Source organism: Podarcis erhardii (assembly GCF_964252035.2).
Source record: "Podarcis erhardii genome assembly, chromosome: 14".
Classification (NCBI taxonomy): Eukaryota; Metazoa; Chordata; class Lepidosauria; order Squamata; family Lacertidae; genus Podarcis; species Podarcis erhardii.
The window spans coordinates 5,469,913-5,492,464 of NC_138503.1; the positions used below are offsets into that span (position 1 = coordinate 5,469,913).

General features: G+C 41.9%; 1 protein-coding gene across 3 annotated transcripts in view; it reads left to right on the forward strand.

Annotated features, from left to right (window-relative positions):
• The window catches only part of USP3 (ubiquitin specific peptidase 3), a 44,749-nt gene that overhangs the window by 14,072 nt on the left and 8,125 nt on the right, over positions 1-22,552 (forward strand). For 2 of the 3 annotated variants that reach the window (XM_081839031.1, XM_081839033.1), the window contains exons 2-12: positions 2,958-3,018; positions 3,425-3,556; positions 8,432-8,515; positions 9,750-9,831; positions 11,341-11,423; positions 11,912-12,025; positions 16,656-16,769; positions 20,567-20,713; positions 21,884-21,990; positions 22,080-22,157; positions 22,308-22,426. In XM_081839031.1, the coding sequence (XP_081695157.1) occupies positions 2,958-3,018; positions 3,425-3,556; positions 8,432-8,515; positions 9,750-9,831; positions 11,341-11,423; positions 11,912-12,025; positions 16,656-16,769; positions 20,567-20,713; positions 21,884-21,990; positions 22,080-22,157; positions 22,308-22,426 (1,121 nt within the window). Of the gene's footprint in view, positions 1-2,201; positions 2,289-2,957; positions 3,019-3,424; positions 3,557-8,431; positions 8,516-9,749; positions 9,832-11,340; positions 11,424-11,911; positions 12,026-16,655; positions 16,770-20,566; positions 20,714-21,883; positions 21,991-22,079; positions 22,158-22,307; positions 22,427-22,552 lie in introns of those variants that run through there. The other variant, XM_081839032.1, reaches the window with a different exon arrangement.

Sequence of the window (22,552 nt, forward strand, 5' to 3'; positions counted from 1 at the left end):
GGATCTTGAGTTCACATCATCATTGAAAGATCTCCTTCTTTTGGAGGTCTCTAAACAAAGGCCTGACAACCATATATCTAATGATGTTTCCTGCTTGGCAGGGGGGCTGGGCTGATGGCTGACTTAATTTCAGGATAGTTACAACTCTTACAACTATATGAAATAAGAATCCATCATTTCTTAAATCCTTTACATAATTACATTTAAGCCAATATATTTAGTACATTATCATAAATAACCTTTTAGAAGAAAAGAAATCTTAAAAGGATCTCAGTTTAAGGAAGAAACAACTTTAGAAAAAGATTTCCCAAAATACTCTCTCCCTTTCTGCCAGCTTGATGCTTTCCCATTGCTCTTGACCTTTCAACCTTAGGAAAATATGGCTCAAGTTTAATGGGAGGCACATGGTTTTATTTTACTATTTATCAACTCTTAATTTATGTTTTCTCAGTCTTTTTTATATTCTGTAACATGCAAGGTCAGTGTCCTCGGACTCAGCCTGTAATTCCCTTTTTACGACTTTGAGAATTGTTTTCTGCTATAAATCAGGGGGCCCCCTTGTCTAGGAGGAAAAACATCTTGCCAAGGTTCTTAGGCAGCTGGCCTTCTGCCTGGCATGAAACATTTGAAAATCTTTAAGCTTTTTAAGATACAGGCCCTGATCAAAATATAAGCTTTGATAAAAATGCAGGCTTATGATTAGATGCCTCAGTACGGGCAGGGGTACCTTTAACCATTACGTACAACTAACAGCTCTTGTCTGCGGAAGAGCAAGATGCCCTTGTTGACATGACTTGTGATGGTTCATTGAAATCATATTTCAGAGAATGTAGACTTTACCAATTTTGGGTGAAGTTTTTTGCTGATTATAAGGTGTTAGGTGGAAAAGCTTGCTTTCAAGCATCTAGTTCCCTTTTGTTCCACATATCTTCGTGAACAAACATTTTCATTGTTTTGTTTTATGAAGAACAAGCATAGAAATCGGCTTGATGTTGAACCAGATTTGAGAATAAAATTGGAAATACAGAACCGGATGGGCATGATTTCTCCCATCACATTTAGGTTTAGCGTTTTTAACATTTTGTTGGGAGGTATCTCTCAACAACAGTAATAATAATAATAATAATAATAATAATAATAATAATAATAATAATGGTTTAGAAGCTGCTAGAAATGTCAGAATTTGTTCACATGTACTAAACATTAATAAAATCAAATTTGTCTCTCCCCAACTAAATATTTGCCATTTTTGTGTGGAAATATCACAGATTTATGGTCTTTTTAGCATACTTAAAATCTTTGCTTATTAGGAGCTACCCCACATATTCTTAAAAAAATTGCTTTGCACAGGCAGCTACCATAGAGTTATCAGAAGGTTCAAAAGTAAGGGGTCTGTGGCTTAGCTTTTGAAAAATAGGGGATCCTCAATAATTAGCTAATTGGAAACCACTGTTTTATCTGTGAATGAAGTCGCTGACCTTTTTCTCAGACTTAAAATTAGTTATTGTAATTTGTGATATCAGAATCTCAAGTGATGGCCACTGTATTGCAGTCCTCATGGATTGGCTTTGGAGTCAAATTGGAGATTGTGACTAGTGCAAAATGAGCTGTTTCTTCCTTTCTAATGTACTTAGTACATCAGGAAAGTGAGTGACTCGGATCTTCAAATCAATCAAAGCAGGAGTGGAAAATCCTTACTGACTACCCACTAATCCCTATCCCAATCACTGCAGAACAGACTGCCCTCCTTAGAAATGTATGGCATTCGATCTTTATCATATGGCTTGCTTGCTTTGGTTTCTGTTTTCTTTCCAATATATTGGAAGTTGGTTCTAATCATACTTATAAGTGGAGTGCATTATGCCAACTGCACCTCAGTGCTTCACATAACAGGATTTTATAATAAACAAGTGAAAGCATTCCATTTTTTAGTTTGGTTCTGGTTCAGTTGCTGATTGTAGATGTTCCAGTTTGGTTCTGGTTCAGACCAGTAAAGATTCAGTATCCAGTTTAACTAGTGTTCAAAATCTGCCAGGCGCATTTTGTGACTGGCATGGGTCCAGTTGTGACAACATGGAGATCTCTTTAAAATATAAAGCAGTATAGATATGATGATGATATAAATTTCACTGCCAAAAAATGGCACCTAGACATTCTGTTGTGGCAACTGTAACCATTTAAGGTGCCATTTGGTATTAGCTTTATATACCTGAGTTTCTAACACATTTAAAGTATGGTAGATTAGTTCAGGATCATGTCAGAAAACAAGTTTTCATATTATGATGCAGGTAAGTAAAATGTAGAACATATGATTGTGAGAAATATACTGATGGAAAATATATGTTTACATTTTTAAATAACCCACCCATTCTCCAACTCTCATATACTGTCCACCTTTATTCTGTCAACTTCCTTCTCTATAGTTTACAGGAGCTACCTACTACCAATCAGTTGATGTTGTATAAACATCATTGTGAGAAATGTTGTACAGTGGTGCCTCGCAAGACGAAAAGAATCCATTCCGCGAGTCTCTTCATCTAGCGGTTTTTTCGTCTTGCGAAGCAAACCCATTGACGGCTTAGCGGATTAGCGCTATTAGCAGCTTAGCAGCTTTTAGCAGCTTAGCAGCTTTTAGCGGCTTAGCGGCTTAGCGGATCAGCTGATAAGCGGCTTAGCGGCTTAGAAAAAGGGGGGGAGGGGAAAAAACCCGCAGGAACTCGCAAGACATTTTCGTCTTGCGAAGCAAGCCCATAGGAAATTCGTTTTGCGAAGCACCTCCAAAACTGAAAACTCTTTCGTCTAGCGGGTTTTCCTTCTTGCGAGGCGTTCGTCTTGCGGGGCACCACTGTATTTCATATTATTTCTGAAAGAGATATTTGTAACTCAAAAAACTGGCTTATGTGACCGCACCACACAGTCTGTTTAACTCAACTTCTCTATTTTTTCATGCTTAACAGTGTGCCGATCTAATAAAAGTCCTTGGATCTGCCTGACTTGTTCAAGTGTCCACTGTGGAAGGTGGGTATATCTACATTTGACCCCTCCTGAAAGCATATTTAGGTAAAACATGTTTTAAAATGAGAAGACTTAGAGTTTTTCTCTTCAATTAAAATGACAGGTAATCTGGGCAGTATTTAAAAAAAAGTCTCTTATCTGAGAGTTGCTGATGTTTTTTATTGGACTGAAACCATAAAAAGGCCGTTAAAAATGTACAAAGGTGAATGTATGTTTATTCTGTTGGAAGACTTCCAAAACCTACTGGGTATCTGCACTTAAAATCTGCCAAGTAATTTAACATTCAACAGCCCAACCTAGTTGATACTGTTGCAGTTGTTCATACAGTATGCTTTTTTGAGATGCGCTAGGCATTATCTTGGAAAAGGAGGCTCTTGAGAACTTGCTATCTTTCCCCTCTTCCTTTCAGATATGTGAATGGGCATGCGAAGAAACATTATGAAGAGGCCCAAGTTTCATTAGCTAATCACAAGAAAACAGAAAAGCAAGAGAAGATTCAACACACAGTGTGCATGGATTGCAGTAGTTACAGTACATACTGGTAAGGTTTTTTAAAGCATATCATCAGTTAATAGTTGTAGTTTATATTTAATGCTTTATGCCTGTTGAGAGTGCTTCACATTATCTTGGCAGTGCCTTCAACAGTCCTATGAGATAGGCCAGAATTATCCCAATACAGGAGCTGGTAGGTGTACACTGAGATGGTGGTTTATCTCATGCCCTGTGGTGGTAAGAACTGAACTTGGGACTTCCTAGCTTACAACTGATTTTCTTAACCACTATGCTATACAAGTTGAACAGTTTCCTTGTTTTTCATTTCTATGTTCATCCCATCTTATCTTGAGGGTTTGGGATAAATAATGAAAGCAGCAACCTTCACCTGTATGGAATAACCTTTTGCCCAGTTCATTTCAATTTTCTCACCCTTTTGCAGAAGATTACACACACACACACACTCTCTCTCTCTCTCTATATATATATATATATATATGCCAAACGCCAACTGAAAGAAGGATTTTTTTTACAAACCACTGTAGAGTTAATTTAATAAATAATTCAAGGAAAAACACCATCTCAGTTCAAACCGGTGTTTGAATCAAGGTTTGCAATTTTGTCTTGAAGGACAAAACCTAGAAATCTGAGGCGAGGGAGCGTCCTCATTGGAGGCGTCTTCTAGACTTGTAAATCAGCATTATGAATGTGTGAGCAGAGCCAGTGTCATGTTCAAATCTCAATCAGGTCTTTGTCAAGTTTGGTTTGAGGTCTATCTCTTACATGAGTGCATGTATGCTTACATACATAGCTGTCCTGAATCTTCACATGTCCAAATTTTATGGCAGTGTGATTGCTGTCCAAACTGCCCCCCTTTTGGTTTTGGTGAAAGCCTAATTTGCATAGGATTGGTGTGGTTCTTGGGCTGCTTCCACTGTTTGGGTAATGTGTATATCTTCCTTACATGGTGGGGGCAGATTGTGCAGTTATGGGTCATGCTGATAGCAGTCAACCCTTTGTGGGTATGACAGTGTGGCCAAAATGCTATATATAGCAGCATTCTTGGGCCTTTTCCTCTCATGTTGTCAGTGAGATGTTATAAGCCTGACTTGTGAGTTAAAAGCAGCTGTCCTCTTCCCATCCCACTCGCCTCCCTTGAGGCTACCTATGCCCCACTTACTAAGCTAAACATACCCAGTTAACTCAGTCTGTCTTCATTCATATGGCTTGCTTTGTAAACTCCAGGGAAGTATTATACTGGATTAAAATACCACATATCTGTTTAACTATAGCCATTAGAAGCCAACCAAAACAGAAAGGATACCATGCCTTGAAACCATGTTTGGGCTCAGAATTTGAGGAAAATATACAATGAAAGAAGTTCACAGCTGTACAGCAGCCATAGAGAATGTCTCTTGATGACACAGCAAAAATGCAACTTTAATGTTCCAGCTCTCTGAAAAGTACAGTTTCATCTCACTTTATCCAGCTCATTATGCATTCCAGCCTAACTTTTGGTCCTAAACAAATTGGTGTGTGGAGCTGTTGAAACTAATCCTTATTGACGGGGTGGCGGCGGCCAGCAAGATGAGCATTTCAGTAATGTTTCTTTGTTTTTAGAATTCCAGATAGGTCTTTAAAGGGGATTTAGAACCTTGTATTTAGTAGCTGATTTGTCGTACTTTCATCTCCTCTTGTTTGATTTGCAGTCATTTCTTGACTTTTTCAAAGGCTTCCAACACACAGTGCAATTGTGGTTGTTCCCCTTTCCAGCAGAAACAGTGTGCAGAGATGTTGAGCCCTTCCTATATTTAACCACTCTTTCTGCTGTGAAGCTAAGGCTATGTACTTGGTAGTGTTATAATCACAGAAAAGCCAGCAGTGTAAGCAGAAACAAAAGCAGAATTGCAGTTAGCAGGTTAGTCATAGCTGCACTGTACCAAAACTCAATAAATAGCAGGAATATAGATCGTGGATGTAGTATTCTTTCTAATCCCATTATCTCACTAAAATGGTTAATGCTTAGCTCTAATGTTGAGAAAATATTGTATTGAGGTATGTAAAGTTTTGTACTTTAAATATGCAGTCCATTAGAATTTTAGCTACAAAACAATAACCTTTTTTAAAAGCAAAAGCAATCAAGTTTCTTGTGGTACCTTCAAGACTAGCAGATTTATTTTGACATGAGCTTCCATAGGCTAGAGTTACACCGTCAGATTCTTATCCTGCCTTACAGAAATGAATACTCATGGTAGTGGTGGCCGGGGGGTGGATGTGGAATTGGAAGCAAAGATAACTGATTTCCACCTCCACCTCCGTCTACTATATGTGTAACTGAGGGTAACACTGAATGCATCTGATGCAATGGTTTTAATCCATGAAAGTTTATGCAGTAAAAATTTGTTAGTCTTTAAGGTACCCTATAGCTGCCTGGCTGTTTTTGCTGCAAGAGATTAACATGGCCTCCACTCTGGCTTTTTTATTATTATTTAAGGAATGGAAAACTGCAGAAGCAGAAGTAAATTTTTGTGGTCATATTAGATTGAATTTTGCAGATAATAAATGTTGTCAATTGATGCTTAATTCCACAAAACATGTCATCATGATTCATGCAAGTGACTGGTAGTGAGATCTCATAAGGGGCATTATAGGGTAAGGATTGATATAAGCTAATACTGCAGGGAAGGAACAAGCAGAAAGTGATATCAGATACTGGAATGTTTCCTTGAATTCGTGTTGAGAACCTTTTCCATTTTAAAAATATACCTATTATATTTTTAAAAATCTGTTTCTGCACCCACAAGTGCTGGATACCTCTCTTTTTATAATGAAAAAGTCTCTTAAATGACTGAAGTACTCTGTTGTAAAGAAATCGGTTGAAGTGGCAGCATACTGAGCAGCACATACCATTGTGTTTAGTACTACCAACTCTGGGTGTCGCCTGTAGGGCAGGCCTGCTGCTTGGTGCTGAGAGTCAGTACTGATTGTTCACGACTGCATCGCTTGCTTAGGAATGTGACAGCTATATGGGGTTTTTTTTGCACTCTTGAGCTGCTGAAGTGTAGGAGTAGTCCAGGGGTGGGAAACATTTTCTGGGCAGGAGGGCCATTTCTTTATCTCCCATGATCCTGGTGGGCCAAAGTTGACAGGTGAGTGATGCTTCCCTTTGAAGCCCTGATTGTGAGAGTGCAGCTTCAAACATTTTCTTCTCCAAAAAGGTTGCTGCTTGTCCACTGTGAGAACAGAATGCTGGACTGGTGGGGACATTGGCCTATTCCAGAAGGCTTTTCTTACATTCTTAAGTTATGTAAATCTGCAACCAAGTGGCTCTATGAAGTAGTTTCCCCTCCTGTAAACATCTCTAGTGATGCGTAAAGGTGGGGAGAGAGACAACTTCAGAAAGTAGTTTGGCAAGCCACTTTAAGACAGTCACTACTGTCTGAGCAAATAGGAGCAGAAGAGCTGTCTTAAAGCCTTTGGAAAAGCCTCATTGAAGTAGCTCCTGCGGGCTGATACGCAGGATTAAATCCTGCTGGTTTGGCTGCAGGATCTTGTTCCCTGCTGGAAACAGGATCAAGAAGCGAGTGTACGAAACTTCATTGTTCTAGGTGCATTTTGCAACAGGGAATTTAATTAGTGTGAGCAGTTTCTGAGCTCTGGGCACAGTACTGCGCCTGAAATTTCAGATTAAAATTGCAGAGTAGAAGGAAAGGAGGACCTTTTTCTGCCTCCCCACTTCCAGCTACTTTCTGAGGACTGGAGAAGAGACCCTCTTAAGTATATTAGGGGGTGGGTGGGCAGGGGAAGGAATAGACCATTTGAAAAATGAACATAATATTTTAGTTGCAGTTCGTTCATTTTCAACTTTGTATTCTTGTTATTTAAAAAGTGTGCCTAGACATTCCATTGTTGCGCCCATAACATAGGCTTAAGGTGCTGTTTAGCTCCTAGCTTTCATATCTCAGTTTCTAACACTGCACACAGCCAGTGTAGGATTAAACCCTAACCTCTCTCTCATCCACTGACATTATCAGTGATGTCCTCTGATAGGCAGGGGTGTGTGGTTTGAGGAAAATGTCATTGAGGACCAAATTGGATCCAACCTTGGAGCAGTCACTTTTAGTTAAGAGGAAATACATACTTTGAACTTGTATTGATCTTCTTAATACAGTGGTACCTCTGGATGCGAACGGGATCCGTTCCGGAGCCCTGTTCGCATCCTGAAGTGAACGCAACTCGTGTCTGCGCATGCGTGGGTCACGATTTGCCGCTTCTGTGCATGTGCATGACGTCATTTTGAGCATCTGCGCATGCGTGAGTGGTGAAATCCGGAAGTAACGCGCTCCGTTACTTCCAGGTCACCGCGGAACACAACCCGAAAATGCTCAACCCGAGCTACTTCAACCCGAGGTATGACTGTAAGAAACTCTGGTAGTGAGTGTTGATAGTATTGACATGCTTGAGGGAGCTTCCCCCCCCAAAGAAACCCCCAAACCTAAGGGGAAACCCCCACAACAATCCCTAAATAGTCTAGTCATATGGCAAACAGGGATGGGGAATGGAAGAGTGCCTTCTTGATCTCCATGCAGCTTATTGTATCATGGAAGTGGGCATAGCTGGTGGATAGGAACTGTGAATAGGAAAACTGCTTCTGCTATGCGGGTGAGGATACAGCTCCCCCCTCCCCTGTAGGACCCACTTGCTTGCTTCCCTTTTCAGTGCAGCCTGCTTAGATCATAAGGGTAAGACCTCTGTACCTCTTCATCTGAAAGGAGGTGGTGAATACAGTTTGCATTTTAGTTCTCTTAGCACCTAACCTTTTGCTGTTTAGTTCAAGAAACCCATATTTGCTCAACATAAGTCTCATGGTGGTATGGCTGTGCTAAAGTCTGTCCATTTGCTGATTAATGTGTTCTTACTGCAGTTATCGCTGTGATGACTTCGTAGTCAATGATACCAAGCTTGGCCTGGTACAGAAAGTCCGAGAGCACCTCCAAAATTTGGAAAAGTAAGCTATATACTTATATGTGTCTTTCTGAAAGTGGATGTTGCTAGTCTAGCATTGTGATGCCATTCCTTTTTAGTAGTTTGTCCTTTGTATGTGAAAGGACAGCATGGGTGCATGCTGAAAATCTAGAGGCACGCTAATTGACATGGAACAAAATCCACTGGGAAATTCTCCTGTGTAGGCTTCACTGTAATAAATAGGAGCTGTGCAAGAGCACACTCTGGCTTTGTGGAGTTGCTGTTTATTTCTGTGAGCCTTGCACAGCAGAACTTCCTGGTGTACTGTAGCCATACGTGGGTTGGCCTTCCCCTGTGCTGCATTAGTGGTGCCAAACACCTGTCACCACAATGGGCTTAAACTGCAAAAGCCAGCTGGTGGCCTGGAGTCCATTGATGGAAGTGTGTTGAGGTTCCAGATGTAGCATACTTTCAATTGACTACTTTGGCAAGCTTAAGTTTCATGTTTAGAACAATGCTTGTATGAGCAGAGATGGACTCTTGTGGGGATACTCTACCAAGTAGCCTTTGATCAAGAAAGTGGAGTTCGTTATTTTAGGTCAGAAATTTTAGTTCTAATTAGGGCACGCTCAAGGGTGCCTGCTGTAGCAGAACTTTATCAGATTAATTTGGGTATTTTATAATTGCATGCTATTGAACATAGAATAGATTTGAGTGTGTGCTCCGAAATTATTTTAAGATGACTATTTTGTATTATACGGGACGTGGGTAAAACCTCAGTGCCTAGAACTTGCCGATCGCATGGTCGGCGGTTCGAATCCCCATGGCGGGGTGAGCTCCCATCTTTCGGTCCCAGCTCACGCCCACCTAGCAGATCGGAAGCACCCCTAAGTGCAAGTAGATAGATAGGTACCGCTTTATAGTGGGAAGGTAAACGGCGTTTCTGTGTGCTGCGCTGGTGCTGGCTTGCCAGAGCAGCTTCGTCACGCTGGCCACGTGACCCGGAAGTGTCTCCGGACAGTGTTGGCCCCTGACCTCTTAAGTGAGATGGGCGCACAACCCTAGAGTCGGACATGACTGGCCCGTACGGGCAAGGGGTACCTTTACCTATTTTGTATTATAACTTCCATAACCAATGATCAGTCTCACTGTTGTATGTAAAGGAATCATTGCAAATGTGACTATGCAGTTGTCAAGACATTGTGGCCAAGATTATCTTTGGTGTGTTCTCTTTAGATTTCTTAAGATGTCTTAACCAATTTATTCATTTACTACAGTTCAGCTTTTGCGGCAGAACGACAGAGGAAAAGAAAACTTCTGGAAGACTCCTCCCTAAACAGCAAATTGTTAAAAATAAATGTAGGTACAACATAATTTTGGAGCAGATTTCATTAATCAGTGGAGCTCATTTAGTAAATGCCTTGGGCTCTTAGCATACCTTTCTAATATACTCTTGCCTGCTGGTTCTTGAGTGACACTCCAGTGTTGGTGGTGCACACACTTTTAATTGTGTATTGAAATAGGCTCATTACCTTATCTAGTTTTAAATACCAAAGCCTCCAAAGAGGTCACTATTCTGACTGCCCAGAATATTTTTAATTTGAAGCAAGTCTTATTCTTTATGGTACCTGATCTTGAGCTACCATTCTGTTCTGAGCATGTGGAGACAAGGATGACAATCTTTTTTCTGTCAAAGGTCATTAACTCAGTCAATTAATAGAGATACCAGTCAATTAATAGAGATACCAGTTGATTTTTTTCTTGTGAATTAATGACCTGCGGGGGTCTTTTTAAAAGTCTCTGTCTGTCTCTCTCCCAACTACAAGATTTCTTAATGCTGCAGGCTAGAGTAGAACTGTGGCAGTCTTCATGTCTTTGCTGGTGCTCATACTTGCCCAAACAGGGCAAATGAAATCCTTCATGCACTGCCTCCTTCTTGCTAGTCACGGTGAAAAGAGGGAACAGTTTTCTTGTCCCAGCTGCTTGCAAAAGCAGTAGAAACACCAAGTGCATGTGATCCTGCTGATAAGGGGAAGGGAATGCAAGAACCATTACAGTATCTTCTCACTGCTGCTGTCGCTGTCGTGGCTTCTTTGCTGGGCCTTGCACTTGCCTGTGCAATTGGGCGCTGTGCCTCTGCCTGCTCAGGGAGCCTAGAGCAGGCTGTGGTGTCTGATAAGGCCTGGAGAGCCCTTTGGACTGGAGGCAACTTGGCTGCAAGTTTCCCAGACATGGCCTGGAGGAAAGCTGGGTTCAGCATCTATTCACTCATTCATTCTAAAATTCTGCCCTGCATAATTTCCTAAAGGAACCCAAGCTAGCTAAGAGATCAAATAAAATAATTCCACGCTTTTAGCATAAAGCTCCCCCATGTGACCTTGAACAGCATATCCTGTTCTCAACCTAGCCTACGTTACATGCAGAATCGAAAATATTAATAAAGAATAATTACTATTTTGCTTGCACAAGTGGACCTAATAAGAGAAGTCTTATTATTAATTTATTATATTATTTATTATCTTATTTATTTATTATCTGGGTCACTGGTGGTCTCAGCCCAGCCAGAATTAGGTGTGAAAATTTGGGTGCTTTGTTCCTCTGGTGGGCACACAGCTGTTCCACTTGTGCAATTTGTGACAGCCCTTTCACAAGCTGTGTTAAAGCTTTATGGGTTTGGCTCGAATCTGTCATTCTGTGTGTTCTGAATTCTGTGTGGCATACTCTCATTGGATGAGGGTATTTATATGTAATACTTTTAAAACTTGGTGTAGTCATGTATCCCTCTGTTTCAAAGAAAGCAGGTGGATGGAAGATGATGTATAGCCTATTGTAAGATGACTTGTTTGCCTTGATGTCTCTGGTTCACAGGGTAGCACCACAGCCCTGTGTGCTACAGGCCTTCGGAATCTGGGTAACACATGTTTCATGAATGCGATTCTTCAGTCACTCAGGTACTCATTGCTTTATTTTTAAATATCCTACTTCTGTAATTGGCTTCTAGGCTAAGTGTTCTTGTGCACCCTGTGACGTATTGAGAGAGTAGGACATTTCACTGAGGCTAAAAGATGTGCATCTGAAGGGTCTCTCTACACCCATAAGAGCAAGTTTTGCAACTCCATTTATGTGAGTTTGCATTCCCACCAGTGGCATATCTAAAACTGACAAAACCCTGTAATATATTTGCAAATAAAACTCCCTGTGATGTTTGGAAAGAGGATCCGTAAGACCGACCTCTTACTGTGCAGTTTAATTTCAAGTGTGTTAGCGTGCAGGTATTTGAGAGGCAATTGTAGAATGTTCAAGTTACATCTGTGTGTGCGCTTTATAGCTGCCCTACAGCTATTCATTGCTGGGTTACAAAGAAAACAGTTTAAATCCTTTGGTTTCTTTTCTGCCCTCTTGGTACATATTTCTGGTTCACATCTCTTTCTTTCAACAGTAACATTCAGCAGTTCTGTTGCTACTTCAAAGAATTGCCGGCTGTGGAGCTTCGGAATGGGAAGACTGCAGGCCGGAGAACTTACCATACTCGAAGCCAAGGGGATAACAGCATGTAAGTCTAAACACAGCATGTATGCCTGTATACATATATATACAAACAGCACACATAGTGTTTATCTGTATCCTTCCATAAAATTATAGAGTTGGAAGGGACCCCAGGCCATCTAGCTCAACCACCCAGCTCACAAGAATATGTGCTGGTGATCAAAATGGGGATCAAAACCTGCAGCCTTGGCATTAACAGCAGCACGCCCTAACTACTAAGCTATTTCCACCTGTAGCACAGGAAGTGAGACGTTATACTATGAGGGTATCAGTAATACCCTGTGCATTGGCGTAATAAGTACCATGCTCTAACCACTGAGATATACAGCCTGTAATGCTGGGGTGTGTGGTTGTTCCATCTGCATCTTGCAAAGGGTCATAGAATTGTAGAGTTGGAAGGGACCACAAGGGTCATCTGGTCTAATCCCCTGCAATGCAGGAAACCTTTTGCCCAATGTGGGACTTGAACCAACAACCCTGAGATTAAGAGTCTCATACGACGCTGACTGAGCTATCCAGCCACACGTGCTATCACCATCCGGGGATCCGCCACTGCTCCAAGCCCCAAGCCCCATGCAGGGAATAAATCAGCACACCTGGCTTTGTCCATTGAGCTATGCTGACTAAAGGGAGCGCCTTCTATACCAGCGCATAAACTCATGCAGGCCCTATTCACGCTTAAATGCAAACGTTTTAACTATGCATGCATCCCATGTCTTAAAGGCCCCAGCATTTCTTAAAAGGCTCACGTGAACTTCACCTATAGACCCAATATACTAATAAATACATGCAAACCCCACTCATGCTGAGAATCAGGTGTTACCAACCATACGTGCATCCAGTGCCTTAAGAGCCCCATGAGATGCTGCTTCAAAACATGGCAGACAAAATGTAAACCCTGTAATTCCAAATCTGAGATCTACAGGCAGCCACACAGATGGAGCATTTTGAGAATCGGGCACAAGTGCTTCTACAACTAGGGCAGACCCACTGCTGGCATTACGGAAAGCACTAGTCATAGTACGGTGCTGTACTTACCCCCCCAACCAAGATCCAGCAGTGTGGCCACATGCACGCAAAATGGCGCCTGCCATGTGCGAGCAGCAAAGCTTGAGAGGGGCAACTTCAGCGATCGGGCCTGTTGCCTGGGCGCTCCTCCGAAAATGTGACCAACTGCGGGCTAAAGCGCTGGCGTGTCCCTGTGCACTTCCAAGCCTTCCAAGGGTCAAATGACTCCGGTGCTCCACCGCACCTGGGAACTTCAGCTGACTCCAGTGCTCGGCTTGGATGAGCTGTGCCTTGCTGCCAGTGCTCCTCTGCACTTGGGGGGCTTCTCTGACTCCAGTGCTTTTACCCAATTGTCCCACGACGCTCCTCTTGCTGTGTCTTCTTAGTCTTCTTCCGATGACGCTCTGGGGACAACTGCACTGCTGGTATCAGTTCTGGCCCCCTTTTCTCCTTTTGGACTGCTCAGATGCAGTCCTCTCCTCCTCCCCTGCCCCCCAAGCCGCTGCAGATAGGGCAAATATGAATTTGGGTTTGGCAGAAACCCAGCAAGTACCGTGGTGACCAAGGGGTGGAGCAGCGTGGCTTTGGGAGGATGGTGGGGCCGTCCACCAAACCTTGCCCACCTCCAGACCCAATGAGCAGTCTATATCCTCATCAGTTATTTATACTCTTGGTTGTTAATCTTTTCTGGTGTATAGAATACAGTTCATGGTGTTGCTGCCCTGTGAAATTGGCACTGTTATTCTGCTACCTGCATGTATAGGATGGGGAACCCTTTCTGAGCAAATGCATGATTTCACTCAAGAGCCAAAAACTTGTATCAGCATCTGTTTTGAATTTGGGACACATGACAAGCCATTTATGTGGAGTTTCAAAAAAGAACATAGAGATCGTCTAGATGGTGGACTTCTCAGAGAACATATGGGATTGGGTGGCTAGGTAAATATAGGGAAAAAACAAAAATATAACATGGAGCAAGGGGGAGCAACAGAGGTGCCAACTTGTGAGGGAGATGGGGGGCCAAGGTTGTGTGTGGGATCGATTCATGATGTTGGAGGAGGTAGGAATGCAGTGGCAGCACGGCATCAATGGCTGCTGACTCCTCCTTCTGCTGCCACCACTGTCTGGGAGCTGCTTCTCCTCTCCTTCCCCTCTGTGGCAGAAGGAGGAGAAGGAGCTGGCCACTGAAGGCACGCCGTGCATGGCCTTGATTTTTCAGAACGTTGGGGGGCACCCCCCAAAATATTGGGGTGTCCAGAAGGATTGGGTCCCCAGGAGTTGGCACCCTTGGAGAGGAAGATGGTTCACTGTGTATTCTTGGCACTGGAAATTCAACGCAAACCAGCAAAAATAGAACCCTTCTCATGCAGATTAATCTAGCTGTGGTGGAAGGATTTAAGGGCAAATTACAAGAAGAACGATACGCTTCTTCTATCTGGGATGGTCATCCTCTTCCACTGGGCGTGCAGTTCCGGGAGGGACGCACATGGAGTGGTGAGGGACACCTGCCTAGCCAGCCAGAACAATCGAGTCAACCCTGGCAATCAATGGGGTGACAGATGTCTTAGCCAGATCACCCTCACATCCGATATAAATGGACCCTTGAGCACCATGAACTAGAGCAAACCTGTGTTTTCAAATATATTGGAGTCTTTTTCAGTGAAGCAGTGACTTGGAGGTGGCACCCCAAGGTGATGAAAATCAGAATGCAGAGAGTGACCAAGGCTCTGAAGAAGTTTTACTTCATAAAGGGCAGGAAACAGTTTGATCCCACACTGAAAGTATTTGGCAGTAAAGTGATCCCTCAAATGCTTTATGGAGTCAAAAACTGGGGTGAGGATGAGAGTGTTATTAAGGGGTTAGAAATGGTGCAAAACCAATTTCTCAAGAGATTATTTTCCCTGCTCAAGGGAGTTGCACTCTTATGTACAGAAGCTGGATGGCCAGCGTTAAGTGCAAGAGCGGACTGCACCAGATTTAATTACCTGAAAAAACTCCTCCATGCCATGCGAGTGCTTGCCAGCCTTGTACTATGTGGAACTGGAGAACAGCCAATGGTGGAAATCTAACAACCAATGTAACTTGAATTCTTATTATTTCCATGAGCTAGAGGAGATTATATCCACAGTCAAACATCAATTAAGGGATTGGTGTCATTGGACAGAATCACTACGCAATCTGCAAGCGATCAAATCCTCTAAATGTTCTCCCTGGTTCCCCCTTCCAAAAACAGTCCCTTTTAGAGCCAGTCGCCTGCAGAATCTCCGGCCAGCCTCACTAAAAATCACTTTTATCGAGCTGTATTTTCCAGTTATGCCCTTCGCCCGCTTGGATGGACAATACAACAGGGTATACTGTACAAAGACAGACTCTATATGTGGGCAACTGCAGGTGGACAACATCTTGCACTATATACTATATTGCCTGCTATACACTGGACCTAGGAGGCGATTTCTCACCCAACCACCTGTACAAGAAAGCTGTCTCTCCCTTCTATAGCTTCTTAGTGATGCAAACACTTTAGTGACTCGCAAAGTTGCCCTTTTTGCTCTGGTGGCCAAAAAGAGCAGAAAGAAGACCCTGGACAATATAGCATTGAACTGCAAGGGTGACACAGAGATCTAAACAGAGACTATTATTTGTGGCGAAACATCCCTTTATTTGTGTATTTATTTTTTATTCAGATTTGTTATGGCCAATGGCTAGAACAATAAAGTTATTTGGATTGGATTACAAGAACAAATTCATGTAATCCACAGCTATCATGAATGGTCTTAGAGGAGTCTAATAATCTCTGTGGGGTTAGGAATGTCTTTTCCCACAGTGCAAGGAAATGTGAGCTGCTGCCCTCACCATTGAGGAGCAGAAAGTGGTGTCTATGGATGTGGTCTCTCTCTTGCCACCTGATTGAAAATTCCCCGTTCTACCCAGTAACCTGAGATGGTCAGGAAAGCCCTACATTCAACTAAACATGATACAGCCTGGTTTGTTTGTTAGCTAACTTTCTCTCCAGAAGAGATTCGAGCTCTGAAAAGCCTCAATCAAATCACATTCGTAGTCTCATTTTTCCATCTGTGAATTGAGAATAACACTACTTTGTTTGTAGGACATCCTGGACTTAGAAGGTCTTGACTTAAAATTCGGCTGGCATGCATGTTTTTAGTATGGGAAGGTGAAAATTTATAAAAGTTTTATGAACCATATTCGTAGGAAGAATCTGTATAGAGTTTGGGAGAAATATAAAAATCTGCTGGAAAGGAAAAGACTTTTCTGGCCATCTCCTATCGAGGCTATTAAAATTAAGAGAATTAATATACACACTTTATGGGGGGGGGATGACCTAAACAAAAATCAATAGAAAATGTAAGGAGCCATGTTACAGATTGATTACAATACCATCAGGTATTTTTTAACCAATTTAAAACATTTTTATTAAAGATTTCTTGGTTTACAAAAGTATGTGCAATGTCTCTTTTTTCAAGTTACATTTTCTACAGATCAGTTTCATTTGTTGAGACGTTAGTGTTACATTAGGAAGAAAAGGGGGAAAGGTGGAGGGGGCCATGGTGAGGGGGGGTGGGGTTGAGTGGCAATGCTTCTATTAAAAACTTTTCAATTTTCTTCCACAGTTCATTGGTAGAAGAGTTTCGGAAGACTCTGTGTGCTTTGTGGCAAGGGAGTCAAACAGCGTTCAGCCCTGAATCATTGTTTTATGTTGTTTGGAAAATCATGCCAAACTTTAGGTAAGTCCTATAAGAAAAGGAGGATTGCTGTTAGCAACTCAGTGACTCTTTCCAGAACGATGGCATTTTGTTGTCCCTGAATGCAGTGTTACCTTGCTCTTGAGAGCTTCTAGCTCTGTAGGAATGATGCCCACTGTGTGCCAACAGGCTCTTATTCTTCCAGTATACAGAGGAAGCAGTGTTAGTGGTTTTTGAGTGTTTTTGTTGTATTTGAGGTCTAGCAGGGCTAAGTCATGCCAAGTTCTTAGTCTGTGCAACATGGCTTAAGTACCTGACAGAACCCAAACCTTTGCTTTTGGCAAGGACTGTGCTTAAAAATGTACAGCTCTAGCAGGTTCAAGCAAACATACTGGGCAAAACTTCCTTGATTCTCTCAATATTGAATTCGTTTCTGTCATTGTAGTTATAAATAAGTGCTGCAAAGAGAATAAATCTATGTGCAATAGGCATTTTGCACCCAGGCTGTCAAAAAGAACAGTTCACACAAGTAAATCCAAGTGTCATTCCTCTCCAAGGTCTCCCTGTCCTGGCCCCTGAACCTCTTTCAAAGGAGCACTGAACCCTATTAGGATTAATTGTGCAGAAGGTAAGTTGCTCCATATTTTCAGGTAGTAAAGATGTTCTGTTGATGTATTAATGCCTCTAGCAGTGCTGAAAAGATGCTCTGAATGCACACCCAGAGCCTGTGAAGTGAGAAACCCAGGCCATTCCTTTCCTTCTTCCAGTAACTGTGTGTCTCTCCCTGGCTGATGAGAATCAAGGAAGTTTAGCACCAGTAGTTTCAGGCAATGGGCAAAAGTCATAATCGTGCTTCCTACAATACTTTTGGCCAGTTATCCTCCTCAACAGTTGTTTGAAGTCAAAGTAAGAGCTCTGCTCCCTAAGTTGGCTCCAGCAGATTTTCAGCACTGTGGGTTTGTTTGCTTTTAACAGAAAGGGATGTTAATGACAATAAATATATTAATGGCACTCGAATGCATTTCATCAGATGGAGGAAATGTTATCCTTGGTTGGCATTGCAGGTTTATGTATACCCATGGGAATCAGAGAGTGAAAAAGTAGACAGTGAGATCAGAGGGAAAAGAATTTGAAAAAATACATACATGGACAATTACATAAAGTTTAAATGTGTGAAAAATAACCAATATTCATAAAGCATTTTGGCATTGCTAAGCTAATATAATATGGGGGACACACCTTGCCATAGTCTGTCTTTTTTGCATCTTGTTTCCCTCTGGTCTCTTGTTCTTTGCACTCATTGCCAACTGAGACTATTACTTCACGCATCTGAGGAGCTGGACTCTCACGTCTGTTACATCTTTAAGGCGCCATGAGACTTCATTTTTGCTCTGATAGACTAACATAGCTCCCCCTTTCTAAAAGAGTGTTGCTGTTGCTCCAGCTCTATGCTGATTCAAGCCTGTGACTGCACTGAAGAGTCTTGATTCTGAAGCAATCTCAGATAAGGGCTCTGCTTGTAGTGATGGATCTACAATTCTGTCTCTTCCTCCCGCCCCCAACAGTATTCTTAACATGTGCAAGTCATCATTTGATGCTCTATGCTTGAACCCGCCTTGAGTTAGGCTGAGAGAAAGGCTGTTTGTTTCTTGGAGACTTTACAAATATTTCCCTGTTGAGAAAATATGAACAATATGGACCAAACCTTTTCAGGTGGCTTTGTTTGGCATACTCTGTTCTGCTGACACTCATTTGAGAAACTGTATGCTTGGAAGGCTTTTCGTGAGCAGTTTTAAGTTTGTTTCCCATTTTTCAAACTGTGGGTGGATCCAGCTCGGGCCCAGGTTTCACGGTCCTCTAGCCTCGCTTCCCAGTCTGAAAAAAAGAACTCGGAGGAAAACAATGAAATCCTTAGTGAGATTGTCTTGATTAGGAATGTTAACGATTCCAGATAATTTTGTGTACTTAATAGCACATATAATACCTTCTTTGCCAAGAAATATAATTGTATAAAATCCTGTAGTGGACTGTAAACACTGACATTGCTTAGAAGCTTTGGTTTTGTACAAATTTCAGGGGAATCTGGTGTGCCATTTCTTTGTTTAACCAATTTATAGACTGTCTAATATATATATTTAAAAGCTTCTAAGTAGATTTACAAAGTAGAAGTTATAAAATCAAAAGACTACAGCAGAAAGTAAAACAAAATACATGCCGTCAATAAAAATCCAGTCAAAACCCTGCAATAAAATGCTGAGCAATGCAGTCTAAAAACATAATTATATATTTGCTCCGATTAGAAAGCTAAATGTTAATTTTTTTGTTTTCTCTATTGATTTCTTAATTGTATCCCTGGGTAAATTTAAAAATGGATTCATATTGTGCACCAGGAAATGACCCATCTAGACAATGAGAAGCTTCTCTACACATTTTTATCAACACATTTATTTCCTTTTCCATTCCTTCTCCCACCTAGGTTTCAGTGTCTTTTTCTCCTTCCCCCAAGTCAGTCCTCATTTTGCTGCTCTGTTTTTTGTTTTGTTTTGTTTTGTTTTGTTTTTTTGGTACTTCTGCCAACCTTGGGGATACTCCAAAATGTACTGATATGTCCCTGTTTTGTGTCTGGTGGTGCTGTTCTGACTGCATAAGTGCATTAATTTTCCCATTGAATGCTGGGAATGGGACACACAATAAGTAGCAAGCATTCTCTGGAATTGGGTGGGTGCACTGGATACTGTGCTGAAAGCATAACCCCAGTTTTGCTGCATGATTACAGCAGCAGCAGCCATAAAATGGCATCCAGTTGTAGTTAGAGCACACAAGAGGCAAGAGAGCAGTAAGGATATTGCTCTTATAGGCAGGTAGATGCCACAGCAAATGTCCACATACAGGGGATGTACACTATTCAGTTGATTGTTTTTTTGTTTTGTTTTCCTATATCTCAGTTGGGCAACCCACAGGCCCCATAGCACACCCACTGACCCACTCTCCCTATTTCTTCCTGTCAGTCCATTTTCGGCTCATGCTGGTTATGGGTGCTACAGAGCTGGCTGCCATGTTTTCTTACATTAATGTGCAAAGGCACAGGGGTGTAGGAAGGGGGGCGGTCTGCCCCAGGTGCCATCTCTGAGGGAGGTGACAAAAAGGCACCCTGCATGGGCACACTTGTCAGCCTGGGCACTTTCATGAGGAAACATTGCTGCTGGTCCTGGAGAAGCAGTCAGGAGATCCATGAATAGGTGGATTCCTAAAGTGGCAGCTGTTGCGATGGGGTGCTGGTGGTAGCCAGAACTCATTCCCCAACTTCCGTGTGTGCTTGGTTTACTTTTGAAATAAAATATGTTCCCATGTGTTAGGGCTACAGTACAATATTAGTTCATATTGCAGATCATTTGCAATGCCTGCAGTGTGTTCATTTTAGAGTTGTTTTCACAGGGTTTTAAAAATATATAAATGTCCCATCCTCTGTCTTGAAAATAAACCATTTAGATAAAGTAAATTGCACTACAAGTACAAAACTCCCACCGCCTTCACAACCTTACCACATTGGCATATTTCAAAATGTGTTTCGCATTGCTGGATTTTCTTTCAGCTCCAAATGAGTTTTGCATTTGAGCTATTGTAGGGAAGCTTGTTGGCCTTTTGTTTGGTTGCAAAACTACAGGGCCATATATCTGTCTGTCGCAGTGGCAAGAATGATCACTCTGAGCCTTTTTTATTATAAAGTGATGCATCCAATATAATTGAAATTTCCTGGTTTGTAAGCCATGCCATGTAATGTGAATTATGTACCAATGTAAGTAAGCAGTCTGTATATTCATTGATGTGTTTGTGTTAAGGGGCTACCAGCAGCAAGATGCCCATGAATTCATGCGTTACCTTTTGGACCATCTGCACTTGGAACTCCAAGGAGGCTTCAATGGTGTTTCCCGCTCAGTCATCTTGCAAGAGAATTCGGGTCTTTCTGGTGGCAGTAGATGCTGCATGTAAGAAGAGAGGTTTTTAATCTGGTTTCCTCAAACCATAATATCTGAATTGTAGGGGAGAAAATGCAAATTATGTAGTTTCTAGACAACAAAGATTGGGAGTGGCCTTTGGCAGAAGTTTGGCAGAAAAATGCTCACACAGGTTGGGAGTCAGCATGTTAGCAGATGGCTTTGGCTTGCAGCCTCTGATCATGCTGAAGGCAGACTCCTGGGAGCTGACATGTTATCCTCAATGGATAATTATTTCCCACCACAGCTGATGCACTTTATTGGTGGGGCAAGCAGAAATTCCTGGAGAGTAGCCCGGCATCCCAACTCCCCCTCCACCATTACCATGTGACATTTTTTTGCGTCATGTCCAGTTTCCTCACATTGCCCTTTGTATGCCAGGAGGTGAGGTGACACATGGGGAGTATGTCCCTTGGAAACATGGACCTCTTGTGCCATGTAGATGAAGTGGGAGAGTGGCCAGTTAAATGGAAGCATCCTCATCTGCTGAAGTGGTGCTTCCATGCCTCAGCAATTTGTCTGCCTTTGAGGGATAGTTGAAGGGAAGTATAAAGGTTGAGCTTTAGGGTTCAGCCTTTTGAAAGTATAGGACATGGGTGCAGTAGCCCTCTCCAGCCCTCTCCTGATCCTAGAGGTAGAACAGAGCCATCATCAATAACTAGTTGCCATTGGTAGCCTTATGTCCTTCCACAAATTTCTTTAATCATCCTTTAAATTCATCCAAGTTGGTAGCCATCACCACATCTTGCTGGAGTTAATTCCATAGCGTAACTATGCACTCTGTGTGTGGAAAAAGTACTTTTCTTTTTTCTGTCCTGAATCTTCCAGCATTCAACTTCATCGGGTGTTCCTGGGTTCTGCTGTTATGAGAGAGGGAGAAAAATGTTTTTGTACAGTATACTCCTTCTCAACCACAACTGGTGCTTCTTCATTTATTTATCTGGGGATACTTTTTGCCACTTGGACAGAGCATAACATTTATGTTGTATTTGGGGCAATATTGGTAGCTCCATTTCTGAATGTAAGCACCTCTCCATATCTGTTCTTAGAAACTTAGATGACCTAAAGGATGTTTTCAGCATGGCTAGAGGCTCTTGGTGCTAGTTGAATGTGACAAGCTATGCAGTGCTGACCCTTTTCTCCTTGTAATGTTATCTTCAGAAATGGCACGTCTACTGTTGTCACAGCCATCTTTGGAGGCATTCTGCAGAATGAAGTCAACTGCTTGATATGTGGGACTGAATCCAGAAAGTTTGATCCATTCCTAGGTAAATCAAGCATCTTGAAAAGTTTTATGAGCAGATGTTATGTTTTTGACATTAGAAACTAATTTTGAAATTGCCTGTGTCTTCTTTAGACCTTTCGCTAGATATTCCAAGTCACTTCCGAAATAAACGTAAGAACCAAGAAAATGGACCAATGTGTACATTACCAGGTAGGTGGTGGTGTTTTTTTAAACCCTTGCCATCTGCATATATCAATTGCCTTTTTTGCCTCTTTCATCAGTATTTTTATTTAGATCATTAGAGGAATGAGTCAAAAAGCAGAGGAATTGACTTTAATCATGTCAATTCAATTGTTCTAGATTGTCTTCGCAGTTTTACAGACCTGGAAGAACTTGATGAAACAGAGCTCTATATGTGCCACAAATGTAAAAAGAAGCAGAAGTCCACCAAGAAATTTTGGATCCAGAAACTACCAAAGGTGAGATCTAGGAGTTGAAATTTGTAAAAGATTATGGATCTCAGCCTTCTGCAAACTGGTGCCTCCCATATAATTTGGACTACAGCTCCCTGTTTGCCTCAGCCAGCACAGCTGGGTTTAGAGATG